This window comes from Cucurbita pepo, chromosome 12, assembly GCF_057944985.1.
Source record: "Cucurbita pepo subsp. pepo isolate OVF chromosome 12, ASM5794498v1, whole genome shotgun sequence".
NCBI lineage: Eukaryota > Viridiplantae > Streptophyta > Magnoliopsida > Cucurbitales > Cucurbitaceae > Cucurbita > Cucurbita pepo.
In genome coordinates, this window is record NC_141809.1 from 8,272,768 (window position 1) to 8,286,447 (window position 13,680).

General features: G+C 36.1%; 1 protein-coding gene across 1 annotated transcript; it reads left to right on the forward strand.

Moving 5' to 3' along the window:
• The first annotated feature begins 11,352 nt into the window (after positions 1 to 11,352).
• LOC147789942 (exopolygalacturonase-like) lies at positions 11,353 to 13,039 on the forward strand. Its single transcript, XM_087129413.1, has 4 exons — positions 11,353 to 11,499; positions 11,586 to 11,663; positions 12,139 to 12,657; positions 12,746 to 13,039. Exons 1-4 carry the CDS (start codon positions 11,353 to 11,355, stop codon positions 13,037 to 13,039), a joined length of 1,038 nt encoding a protein of 345 aa, XP_086985539.1.
• Positions 13,040 to 13,680: the final 641 nt, after the last annotated feature.

The window sequence follows — 13,680 nt, forward strand, 5'->3', positions numbered from 1 at the left end:
TTAAACGATTTAGATGATTTAGATATGGGAGTAGAGTTAAACTTCTGGGAAGAAAGTAATAAAAGAATTATAGAATTAAACTCAAATTGATTAAAAGAGTTAGATTTAAATTGCTTAAAATAACGAGATAGGGAGGTAGAATTGAACGGCTTCAAACAATTAGAGTTAAAAGAAAAAAAAAACAAAAGAGAAATTTTAGGAAAGAAAAGAAAATTAGAACGGTTTGAAAATGGCAAGTACTATTCAGGTGGCACTGTAAACAGAATTAAAATATAACATAAAGTTAGAGAATGAGAATGGAAGATATAGATATGAGAACGTACTGTTTAGGTGGCACTGTAAACAGAATTAAAATATAACATAAAGTTAGAGAATGAGAATAGAAGATATGAGAAATTATTATATTTGTATCTATATGATATAAAATTAAATGTTGAACTATCCAAGCCACTTGAAATATTAATAATCTTGACATATCTTTAGTTTAAGTTTTAAGTTTTATTATTCTATATAATTTAGAAACAATGAAAACATGGAACTCGATTTTTATTGAGGCCGTTTAGGTATTTTATATTGTTAGTTGGATTATTAATTAAAATGTGAAATACTAACAAAAGGTGACGAACGATGCGATAAGAATCAAACCTTAGCAACCTTTGGAGCAGCTCTCGAGGAACGGGAGCTTATGTTAATTAAATTAGGGAATACTTCGGCTAAGGCCAACCAGGTAAGTGGCCTTACTATAGGATAGGGTAAATAAATTGTATGATGCTTGATGATATGTGCCAGTTTATACATATTTTGTTGAGTGACGCTTAATATGTTTGACGCACGTTATGGCATTATGATGAGCATGATGATTGCATGATTTTTACCTTAATATGATGATGTTTTCCATATTGAGCATGCTAGATGATGGTGAGTGCCATATTGCATCATGTCGTTAGATCGATGTAGGACACAACCCTAAGAGCATGAAAATGATATTAATATAAATATCCACGATATGCGTTACCTATAGTAACAAAGAGATGAGACTAGAGGGTTGTGTCAGAAGAGACATTACGATGGATTTAGAGGGACCTCATGCATTTTGTATGTTCATAAGCATAGGGCTACTTCCCCTAGAGATGATGAGTGCGGACGCGCACCTTATGATGAGCGCGAATGCGCACAGGTGCGAAAGCACACATATGAGGGTGTTCATGAGGCGCATGACACTATGGGGTTCCGCTGACCTCCGGACGTCGCTACAGATTAGCTTGACCAGAGGGTCCAGGGGGTGTGCGAGCGCCCTGGGGACTCACACTCGCACGTGTGAGTCGTGTGTAGGGAAGTACTACACATCCAATTTGTCCGAGACTGGAGGCCACCCCTAAGATGATTAGAGATAGGTCCCTATTCATGATTGCATGTGTTTGCATTAGCATGGCCCCTATAGTGGGGTCACTTACTGAGTATTTTCAGGCCGTGTGCCATATTGTTTTTCAGGTAAAGGCAAGGCTCCCATGTACGGTTGACGGTGGCATCGTGATCAGAGACTGTGGCGCGTGCATAGGATAGTTGCATATTTAAAATTCCTAGTCTTGGTTAGGATAGGGCGTTTGCATTTCATTCATTTATATTAATTAATTTGTAATCGTTTTATTTTGTCTTTTGAACTCCAGCAGGATGTTTGAAACACGTAAGTCCGGTAGTGTTTTCCAATGTTTTAATGTATTCTGAAGTTTTAAATTTTTCCGCTAATAAAGGTGAGCATGCTTAGATTTTTATTCTGCATTAGAGATGAGCATGAGACGTTAGTGGCGACTCTAGATATGTGGAAATTTAGGGTCGTTACAGTTGGTATCAGAGCTCTAGGTTTTAGATTCTGTAGACTAGCCTACAATGTAGGCTTGACACGTTCCATGGTCCCAACGTCGATGCCCCGTCACCGTCAGGTACGTCTTGCACAAGATAAGAAAAGAGAAACGTTTTCAAACTCGCATGCATTTTTATGTTAATGTTACTGAAATTGTTTTGATATTTCACGTATTTATTTAAGAGCATGATGTGATGCGTTGCATGATGAGTGATTTTGTTTGCAATATGATTTGAACTTAGTAGATGTGATGCATAGCATAATTTCATAGGTAATGAGCCTTAAATTTAAGAGATGATATCTTGGTTTCTAGAACCATGCTGCCTAGACCATGCGAAAGAGTAAGACGAGGAAGGGGACTACCTCCTATTAGAGATAGAGGACGAGGTGAGGCTGAAGAGAGCCCACCTCGAGAGGGATTAGAGACAGGGTTTGAATTAGAACCCTTATTGTATGTATGGTCGGCAAACAGCCCTGAGAGGGTAGACGTAGTAACTAAGGATAGAGAAAAGAATGACCAAGCAATAGTAGCCGACCAAACTCTAAGCGTAGTCCTAATAGTAGTAAAGATGACCGACTTCGACGTAGTACTAGGCATGGATTGACTAGCTGCAACCCATGATATTATAGAATGTCGCAAAAAAAAAAAAAAAAAAAAAACAAACAAAACAAAAAAAAGTGATATTCTCACCATCGGTGGGACCTAGCTTTAAATTTAAAGGCACAAATGCCGGGGCTACCCCAAAGGTAGTCTCGATGATGAAAGCAACGAGATTAGTCCAACAAGGCGGTTGAACTATATTAACATGTGTCGTAGATGTAAGAGGAAAAGAAAAGACCCTAGAAAACATGTCCATTGTTAATGAGTTCCCAAATGTGTATTCGGATGACCTACCAGGAATACCCCCTTCTCGAGCGGTCGACTTCATCATCGAACTCGAGCCGGGAACTAGGCCTATTCCTAAAGCACCTTATCGCATGGCGCTAGCAGAGTTGAAAGAACTCAAAGGCACAATTACAAGACCTACGGGAAAAAGGGTTCATTCGACCTAGCATATTCCCCTAGGGTGCGCCAGTGTTGTTTGTTCAGAAGAAAGATGGATCGATGCGTTTGTGCATCGATTACAGAGAGTTAAATAAGAGAACCATAAAGAACAAATACCCTCTACCTAGAATAGAATACTTATTCGATCAACTAAGAGAAGCAACAATATTTTCTAAGATAGACCTGTGGTCAGGTTATCATTAAATAAAGAGTAAAGAAAAAGACGCACCAAAGATAGCATTTAGGACAAAGTATGATCGCTATAAGTTCGTGGTATGTCATTTAGCCTCACCAATGCTCCAACTGTGTTAACGGAGTTAATGAACCGAGTGTTCAAAGACTATCTAGACACTTTTGTGATTGTGCTCATTGATGACATCCTAGTGTACTCGAAAATAGACTTGGAACACTAGAAACACCTCTGAAAAGTCCTAGCCACCCTAAGAAAGAACAAGTTGTATGCCAAGTTCTCACAGTGTGAATTTTGGTTATGATAAGTCTCTTTCCTAGGATACGTGGCAACAAAGGATGGAGTATCCGTAGATCCTACTAAGATCAAAGCGGTCACGAAGTAGGAACGCCCAACTTCGGTAACACCAGTACAGAGTTTCTTGGGACTAGCGAGATACTATCGAAGGTTCGTGTAGCACTTCGCTAGAATAGCCTCGCCTTTGACACAGCTAACGAGAAAAGGGGTACCATTTATATGAAATGATGCTTGTGAGGCAAGCTTCCAAAACCTAAAAGAGAGATTGGTAACCGTCTCGGTACTCACGGTACCCGAGATCTCAGAAGAGTACGTAATCTATAGTGACGTCGTTAAAGAATGGACTAGGATGTGTGTTAATGCAACACCGTAAAGTTGTTGCATACGCGTCCTGTCAACTAAAAGAAAACGAAGATAATTACCCTACCCACGACCTGGAGTTGGCCGCTGTAGTGTTCACGCTGAAATTTGGTGACACTATCTATATGGAGAGAAAATTCAAAGTTTAACCGACCACAAGATTTTAAATATTTCTTCACCCAGAAAGAGTCAAATATGAGACAGAGAAGGTGGTTAGAATTGGTGAATGACTACGATGTAGATATCCAGTACCACCCTAGAAAAGCAAACGTGGTCGCGGACGCTTTGAGTAGAAAGGTGACCCACTCTTCGACCCTCATTACAAGGGAAGTAAGGGTACAAAGAAAATTCGAGGGAGCCAACATAGTGTAGCGACTGAGAGAGTCATGGCACAGCTGGCCGACTTACAGTGCAACCTACACTTAGGCAAAGAATGGTTACCTCCCAACGAGAGGAACCAAGCCCACAGAAAGTCCTGGGCAAGCTAGACAAAAGTCTAGTAGACAGGTTCTCGAAGTCCTTAGATAAGGACTATTGTATCAGGGATGCCTATGTGTCCCAGAGAAGTTAAGGAAGGAGATACTAATGAAAGCTCACAACTCGCCATTTGCCATGCACCCAGGAGGTACAAAAATGTACCAAGATTTTAAACAACATTTCTGATAGAAGAGCATGAAGAGGGACATGGCCGAGTTTGTGAGCGAGTGCTTAGTTTGTCAACAAGTGAAAGTTCCTAAACAAAAGGCAGTGGGGTTGTTGTAGCCCCTAAGCATACTAGAGTGGAAGTGGGAAAACATAGCAATGTTCATAGTAGGATTACCCAAAACGCACAAAGCATATACAGTGATCTGGGTAGTTGTCGATAGGTTGACCAAATCGGCACACTTCCAACCTAGGAAAGCTACATATACAGTTGACAAATGGGCACAACTGTATGTGAAAGAAATAGTAAGACTACGTGGAGTCCTAGTGTCTATAGTGTCGGATCGAGATTCACACTTTACGGTAGCATTTTGTCGCAGACTTTAAAAAGCGCTAGGTACCCGCCTCGAATTTAGTACTGCCTTTAACCCCTAAACAAATAGAAAAATGGAGCGTTTAAACCAAATTCTAGAGGACATGCTACGCGCTTGCATACTAGATTTTAAGGGAAGTTAGGATTCCAAACTCCACCGGATGGAATTCTCGTATAATAACAGCTTCCAAGCAACTATTGGAATGGCACCGTTTGAGGCCTGATACGAAAAATGGTGTAGGTCCCCACTATGCTGGGACGAAGTAGGCGAGAGAGAGTTAGTAGGACCCGAGCTGGTTGGACTCACCAATGAGGCTGTCTAGAAAATTTGAGCAAGGATGCGTATTGCTCAAAGTAGACAGAAAAGCTACGCCGATGTAAGGTGTAGAAGCCTGGAGTTTGAGATAGGGGACCCAGTATTCCTCAAGGTGGCACCTATGAAAGGTGTCTTGAGGTTCGAACGTAAGGGCAAGTTAAGTCCTAAAGTCATTGGACCATTCGAGATCCTAGAGCGAGTTGGTCCAGTAGCGTATAAGTTAGCCCTACCTCCGACCTCTCAGGAGTTCATGATGTATTTCACGTGTCGATGCTGAGAAAGTACATTATGGACCCTATCCACGTAATAGACTATGAACCACTCCAACTTAATAAAGATCTGAGTCACGAGGAAAAAAAAAAACCCAATAAGAATCTTAACCAGAGAAGTAAAAGCATTACGCAACAGAAACATTGCGTTCCTTAAGGTGTTGTGGCGAAATCACCACACCAAAGAGACCACGTGCGAGAGTGAGGTTGAAATAAGTGAAAAACTCTCCGAACTAGTACAAGAGTTGGAGATTTTCGAGGACGAAAGTTCTTTTTAGGGGTAGATAATGTAACGCCCCGCTAGGTTTAATATATATGTATTAGAATAAAAATAACAAAATAGAGAAGATGGTTTAATATATATATATATATATTAAAATAAAAATAACAAAATAAGGAAAAGAAAAAAAAAAAAAAAAAAAAAAAAAAAAAAAAAAAAAAAAACTGCCCACCTCTCCTTTAATCTCTCATCCCCTCCCCTAAAATACCTCTCTCATCGTATATCAATACTTCATCAAACAAAACAGAAACAGAAAGAAAATATTGTCTCGAGGAAACAAATGCATATGATGGAGAGATGGTTAGACAATAATGACGGATAGATGGTTAGACAATAATGGAGAGATCAGAAGAAGGCAGATAATGGAGAGATGGTAGGCAGATAAACAAAGATAGATGTCATTTCAGGTTAGTAGTTTTACTTTTTCCTTTTATGAAGGATATTAGCAATTATTTAGATCTGGGTTAGAAATTTAGAAATTAACTGTTGGAATGATCTGAATTAGAAATTATCTATGTAGTAAGAGTCCTTAGCACGAAAAAAAAGAGATAGATAAGAAAAAAGAGATGGAAAAGGAAGATCTGGAAAACATATCCAAATAAAAAAAAAATGAAGTTGGAAAACAGGATAATAAAAAAAAAAAAGAGAGAGAGAGAGAGGGGAAGATTAGGAAAACAGATCCAATAATAATAATAATAAAAACAATACATGGGAAGAGAAGAAGATAAAAACAATACATGGAAGGAGGAGAAGATTAGATTTGGAAATAGTAAAGCCAAAAAAAATATATATATATGTGAGAACAGAATAAACTGCTGAACAGGATTGAATTAAACGATTTAGAGAATTAAACGATTTAGATATGGGAGTAGACTATTTAGAGAATTAAACGATTTAGATGATTTAGATATGGGAGTAGAGTTAAACTTCTGGGAAGAAAGTAATAAAAGAATTATAGAATTAAACTCAAATTGATTAAAAGAGTTAGATTTAAATTGCTTAAAATAACGAGATAGGGAGGTAGAATTGAACGGCTTAAAACAATTAGAGTTAAAAGAAAAAAAAAACAAAAGAGAAATTTTAGGAAAGAAAAGAAAATTAGAACTGTTTGAAAATGGCAAGTACTATTCAGGTGGCACTGTAAACAGAATTAAAATATAACATAAAGTTAGAGAATGAGAATGGAAGATATAGATATGAGAACGTACTGTTTAGGTGGCACTGTAAACAGAATTAAAATATAACATAAAGTTAGAGAATGAGAATGGAAGATATGAGAAATTATTATATTTGTATCTATATGATATAAAATTAAATGTTGAACTATCCAAGCCACTTGAAATATTAATAATCTTGACATATCTTTAGTTTAAGTTTTAAGTTTTATTATTCTATATAATTTAGAAACAATGAAAACATGGAACTCGATTTTTATTGAGGCCGTTTAGGTATTTTATACTGTTAGTTGGATTATTAATTAAAATGTGAAATACTAACAAAAGGTGACGAACGATGCGATAAGAATCAAACCTTAGCAACCTTTGGAGCAGCTCTCGAGGAACGGGAGCTTATGTTAATTAAATTAGGGAATACTTCGGTTAAGGCCAACCAGGTAAGTGGCCTTACTATAGGATAGGCTAAATAAATTGTATGATGCTTGATGATATGTGCCAGTTTATACATATTTTGTTGAGTGACGCTTAATATGTTTGACGCACGTTATGGCATTATGATGAGCATGATGATTGCATGATTTTTACCTTAATATGATGATGTTTTCCATATTGAGCATGCTAGATGATGATGAGTGCCATATTGCATCATGTCGTTAGATCGATGTAGGACACAACACTAAGAGCATGAAAATGATATTAATATAAATATCCACGATATGCGTTACCTAGAGTAACAAAGAGATGAGACTAGAGGGTTGTGTCAGAAGAGACATTACGATGGATTTAGAGGGACCTCATGCATTTTGTATGTTCATAAGCATAGGGCTACTTCCCCTAGAGATGATGAGTGCGGACGCGCACCTTATGATGAGCGCGAATGCGCACAGGTGCAAAAGCACACAGATGAGGGTGTTCATGAGGCGCATGACACTATGGGGTTCCGCTGACCTCCGGACGTCGCTACAGATTAGCTTGACCAGAGGGTCCAGGGGGTGTGCGAGCGCCCTGGGTACTCACACTCGCACGTGTGAGTCGTGTGTAGGGAAGTACTACACATCCAATTTGTCCGAGACTGGAGGCCACCCCTAAGATGATTAGAGATAGGTCCCTATTCATGATTGCATGAATAAGGCTCCCATGTACGGTTGACGGTGGCATCGTTTGCATGTGTTTGCATTAGCATGGCCCCTATAGTGGGGTCACTTACTGAGTATTTTCAGGCCGTGTGCCATATTGTTTTTCAGCTCCCATGTACGGTTGACGGTGGCATCGTGACATCGTGAACTCCAGCACGATGTTTGAAACACGTAAGTCCGGCAGTGTTTTCCAATGTTTAATGTATTCTGAAGTTTTAAATTTTTCCGCTAATAAAGGTGAGCATGCTTAGATTTTTATTCTGCATTAGAGATGAGCATGAGACGTTAGTGGCGACTCTAGATATGTGGAAATTCACTTATAATAAGGTGAGATATGTTAGACGAACACGACTCTCCACAATGGTATGATATTGTCCACTTTGAACATAAGCTCTCATGGCTTTGCTTTGGGCTTCCCCAAAAGGCCTCATAGCAATGGAGTTAGTATTCCTCACTTATAAACCCATGATCATTCCCTAAATTAGTCGATGTGGGACTTCCATCATAGTCCCATCATCCAACAAGATAGTGTTAATTAAATAGTTCCAAGTTGTTAACAATTTAATTTCGCTTGAGAGTCAAGTGGATCCTAGTCATTAATTCGATAAGTCTCATCGTAGTGGGGGAATTATGAGATGATTCAATCCTACTAAAATTCAAATTGTCATGTTAGATGACCAATTTAAGGACTTATTACCCTCAAAATAGTTATGAGGGATGATGACGAAGGATAAATATTTTAAAGTCATAAAATCCAGAGATTTGTAGATATTCTTGATGAGGTTAAACTCATACGATATGAATTGACCTACAAAAGGAAAATTATGTATAGATAAGAAGATATAGATCTTCAAAACAAGACTCATGACAAAGAGTTGAACTTAATGGGAGAAAGTAGCTAGAAGTAGACTTTCTCTCCTATTGTAATTCTAGAGTCTATTATTATTCTCTAATTCATTTTTGTATATATAAGATATGTTAAATAAATATTTAGAATTCTTTTTGTGAAAAGAAATCTAAGAGGATACATCTGCACATATTATTATATGGATTTATTATTAAAATTCAAAAGCAAAATATTTGCTAAAGGAGTAAAAGTTAATTTATGAAATGAATTTAACCTATAGATTTTTGAATAGAAGGTTTGATAACCTTTAACTTTAAATAAATTGTAATGAGCTTGTGAAAACAAGAAAATTACTAATTGATGAGTGAATTTTTTCAATTTTTTTTAGGCTGGAGACATATTACTCCTTATGAATTGATGTGATCTTTCACTCTAACATAAATAGATTTGGAATAATTTTGTATCTCCTAAAAATAGAGATTTAAGGATAAATGTCAATATTGTCTCATATATATTATGTTGACAAAATTGTCAAATATTTGATGCAAGACTTCAAAGAATGATAATGATCATTGAAATATAAAGTAAGAGGAAGAGTATCGTAAGTAACCTCAAATGTTGAGAGTATAATTAATTATTTTTCCTGAGTGGGAGATAATTAATGCATAGATGAGAATTAACCTTAAATATATAGTTAATTAAATTATATTAGTTAAACTAATGTATGACCTGAAAAATTAAAGTTTTCTCAAAGTATCCATGGATAATGAGAATTTTTTTATTGTGTATGGAGTTAAAGATTTGATCTTTAAGTGATACACTAGTTACATAAATTTAGAAAATTTAGGTTAAGATCAATTTTACCTTAGATTGTGAAGTATGGTATACGGAACATTTTTTACTTTTAAAGCAACAAAATGACTGGTATGACTATAATAATTTCTTAAACATTTGGAAGGTGTTTCACATGTGATTTAGTTTGTCACTCTCATTGTGATGATAGTGATACAAAGACTAATATTAAGGAAATTATAAAAGATCAATCTATAAAGAATGATATTGAGAGAGAAAGCATCATTGGTAATGACCAAAATGACTTTTAATGATAATTATTTTGTTTTATATAAAATGACTCTCTAGGTTTAAAGTGTTTGAGGGTCATCTAGAATGTCTAGGATTACGAGACATGTCCCATCTTCAATAGGGCAAGTGAGAGAACATGTTGGGTATAGAGTAAGTGGGAGATTGTTGGGATTTATGCCCTAAAGCCCGGTAATTAATTTACTTTTTAACTATAATTTTTATTATTTTATTTGTAATTTAATTGTTATCCATGGTATCAAAATCCAACATTATTAATATAATCTTGAACCGTATGTGGTTGACATACAAGAGAATTGTGTTCAAGTAATAACCTAAAGAGTCTATAGTATATGAATAAAGTTAGGTGCTTTATCGTGGTAACACTATTGATATGGCTCACTTTGTAATGGTTACAAATGATTTGATCCAAATCGTTCCTATGGAGATATGTAAGTGGGAGTATACTATACAATGAGTTTGTATAAGACTGAACTAAGAAATATTTAATCTTTCTTTATAAATCCGTTAATTGAGAAGATTAATATTTCACATTATGATCACATGCGACTCAAACTTAATCCTGAGTGAGTTATGAACTCCTACATGTGAGAGATTGTCCTTTAATTTACATGGGTGAGTATGACTCTTTTAGCCCATTCAATATGCCTACCATTTGAGGGACATACCATACTTTGAGACAAGCCATTTTGTTGCTTTATTATAGTCATACAAGTCATTTTATGCGTATGCCTACTATAATATGCCTATAATATGCCTACCATTTTAAGCATGTTTAGTTTGGAACAATATTATGTTTGGCAACCTCTTGAAATTTTCTTAACAAACATGTGGGTAAAGCAAAACATGCTAAAAACAACTCAGGTTGATCGGTAAGAATAATCTCTCTTCTTTGAAACACTTTATGAGGAATAAATAATGTGGTCATAGTGCAAAAGATGTCGAAAAATGCTGGAGCCACTGGGTGTCAAATTCATACTAAAAAATTTGGTTCAAATCTTGTTCCTGGGACATTGCACTAATCGGTTTAACGGGTTCTTGCTTTTTTTTTTCCCCCCTTTTGTACAAGTCTTATTTCTAACGATTTTAGGTTGAAAACAGTCTCTAACCAATGTAGTCATAAATAAAAATGTTTGTGGCCCCAAAGCTAGTACTTCGTTGGGTTTGGCCAATGCCCAGTTTCTTTGAGATTCAACCATTCAAAGGCTAGTGAGAGAGATATTACAACACACCCATTAATGAACAACTTACAGAAACAATAAACAGCGTTTAGTTATCAATTTATGTTTGGATTAAGAGAGGGAAATGGATCCATAACTTCTTTTAGTTCCATCCCAACTTATTCCTATTTTTCAATTTGTATTAAATAAATAAAAAGTTCCAAATCTAAAACGAAATATCATTGTCTCTCACTAGTTTTCAAACCATATACATAAAAAAGAAAAGAAAGCACAGGCTTCATGAGTACGATCAAATCGAGTTTCTTGGCTGCTACAATTTTGATGTTACTATTGTTAGCTCTTACCGTCGATGCTCAATCTAGTGCCGATGTTGTTTTTCCTTTGAAAAGATATGGTAACATAGTGTCTGGTACTGACATCACGAAGGTAAATATACAATATGAACATCAATATTATCACTAGTTGAGCTGATCAATTGTTTGATATAAGTTTTTGTTACTTGTGAAATGTAGGCTTTAGGAAATGCATGGAAGGATGCATGCACGTCCAATCGTTCTAGTGCAATTTTTATTCCGAAAGGGATATTTAAAGTAAAGCAAGGGAAGTTTGAAGGACCTTGTCATAGCCCAATTGACTTTCAACTTGGAGGAACATTGCAGACACAAAAAAAGTCTTCAGGGAGATAATTGGATCACTTTTGCACGTGTTGATAAATTGACATTATCAGGTGAAGGAGTTTTTGATGGCCAAGGAAAGGCAGCTTGGAAAAGGAATGATTGCCACAAAGCATAAATTGTGCCCAAACTCCCTGTTGTAATATGCCTTTAGCTTTCCTTCTCAATCTCATGCATCTTGTTGTTTTTGAAAGGGCCTCTTACATGTCTTCTCTAATGTTCTGACATTTACGATTTGGTAAATGTTCTTCATTTTCTAGAGGATAATCTTTAAACAATCAAGTAAAGAAGTGAATTTTTTTTTAGTTTTCAATTTTATTGGGTTCTGTTCAAATTTTTAGCTTCATTACCGACTCTCACAAAATATTATTTGATTATACAAAATGTTTAGAGTTTGAGGTTCAACTTCATCACCAATTCAACCGTTAAGAGAATAACATCACTTGATAGCAAGAACTTCCATATCAACGTCCTCAGCTGCAACAACCTCACATTCCATAATATCAATATAATGGCACCAGAAAACAGTCCAAACTCTGATGGAATACACATCGGTCCATCCAATAAGATCACAATCACAAAGTCCAAAATTGCAACTGGAGATGATTGCATTTCTCTTGGAGATGGAAGCAAACTAATTGAAGTCACCAACGTGACGTGCAGACCAGGACATGGAATAAGCATCGGAAGTCTTGGAAGATACACTAACGAAGAACTTGTTGAAGGTGTCATCGTAAAGAACTGCACGTTAATTAACACCACTAATGGTGTTAGGATCAAAACGTGGCCAGCTTCTGCTGCTAGCAGCACCGCCACCAATATGCACTTTTTGGACATTATAATGGTCAATGTTAGCAACCCTATTCTAATAGACCAAGAGTATTGTCCGTGGAATCAGTGCAATCGGCAGGTATGGATCGCATTCTCGAACCTTTCATTCATTTTTTTTCATTATAACTTAACAAATAAACCATTTGTTGTCTCATTTTAATTTTTAGATTCCTTCAAAAATTAAGATTAGTACAGTGAGCTTCAAGAACATTAGAGGAAGTTCTGCAACTCTGCTGGCAATCAAACTTATTTGCAGCCGTCACTTACCATGTGACGATGTAAAAGTAAGCAACATTGACCTCACTTACAATGGAATAAAAGGTCCTATTTCCTCCCAATGCACGAATGTGAAACCTATCATTTCAGGAAGACCGAACCCCAAGATATGCTCCTCTCCTTATGTTGTCCAATGGATTGTTCATTGCCATAGAACTTCAAATATAATAGACAACCTTAATTAAAAAAGAAGACCGCCTCTATCCATTTGACTCTCATTCTTTTGAGTTTCTTTTGTTGTACTTTTCGAAATAAATAAGATGGTCGACTGTTTGAAGGAGACTTTGTGTCGTGAACAACCTAATGTTTTTATTACCACCACCTTATATAATAAAATTGTTCCAAGTCTTGTTTTTTCGTTCTAGTTTTTTATTGGAAATAAGACAATGTAATTGTAACAACCATTATTAAAAAAAAAACTAATCCATTACTCAAGAAAAGAATCTTTAACCAACAAAAATATCTAACTCCTCTTTCAATTAGTTACCCTAAACAAATCAATTACCATTAGAAATCTTTTAGACAGAATGGATGAGTTAGATTGAATCTCCTAACTACTTCCCATATTGCACAGATCCATCATTATTGTTAAAGAAGAATTAAAATTTGAGGTGACTAATCCAACAAGTCGTGTCCTTAAATCTATCTTTTTCGTCAATGGTGTAATTTTGGTTGCAACTTTTGGATATGACTTGTTAAAATTTAGCTTTCAGATTAGAAAATTAAGTGACAAGTATTAATATGTATTTTAGGAATTTACATTTAATATCGAATTATCTACCTATTTATCCCGACCAAGTTTAGTTATAGGAAAAATGTCGATAGT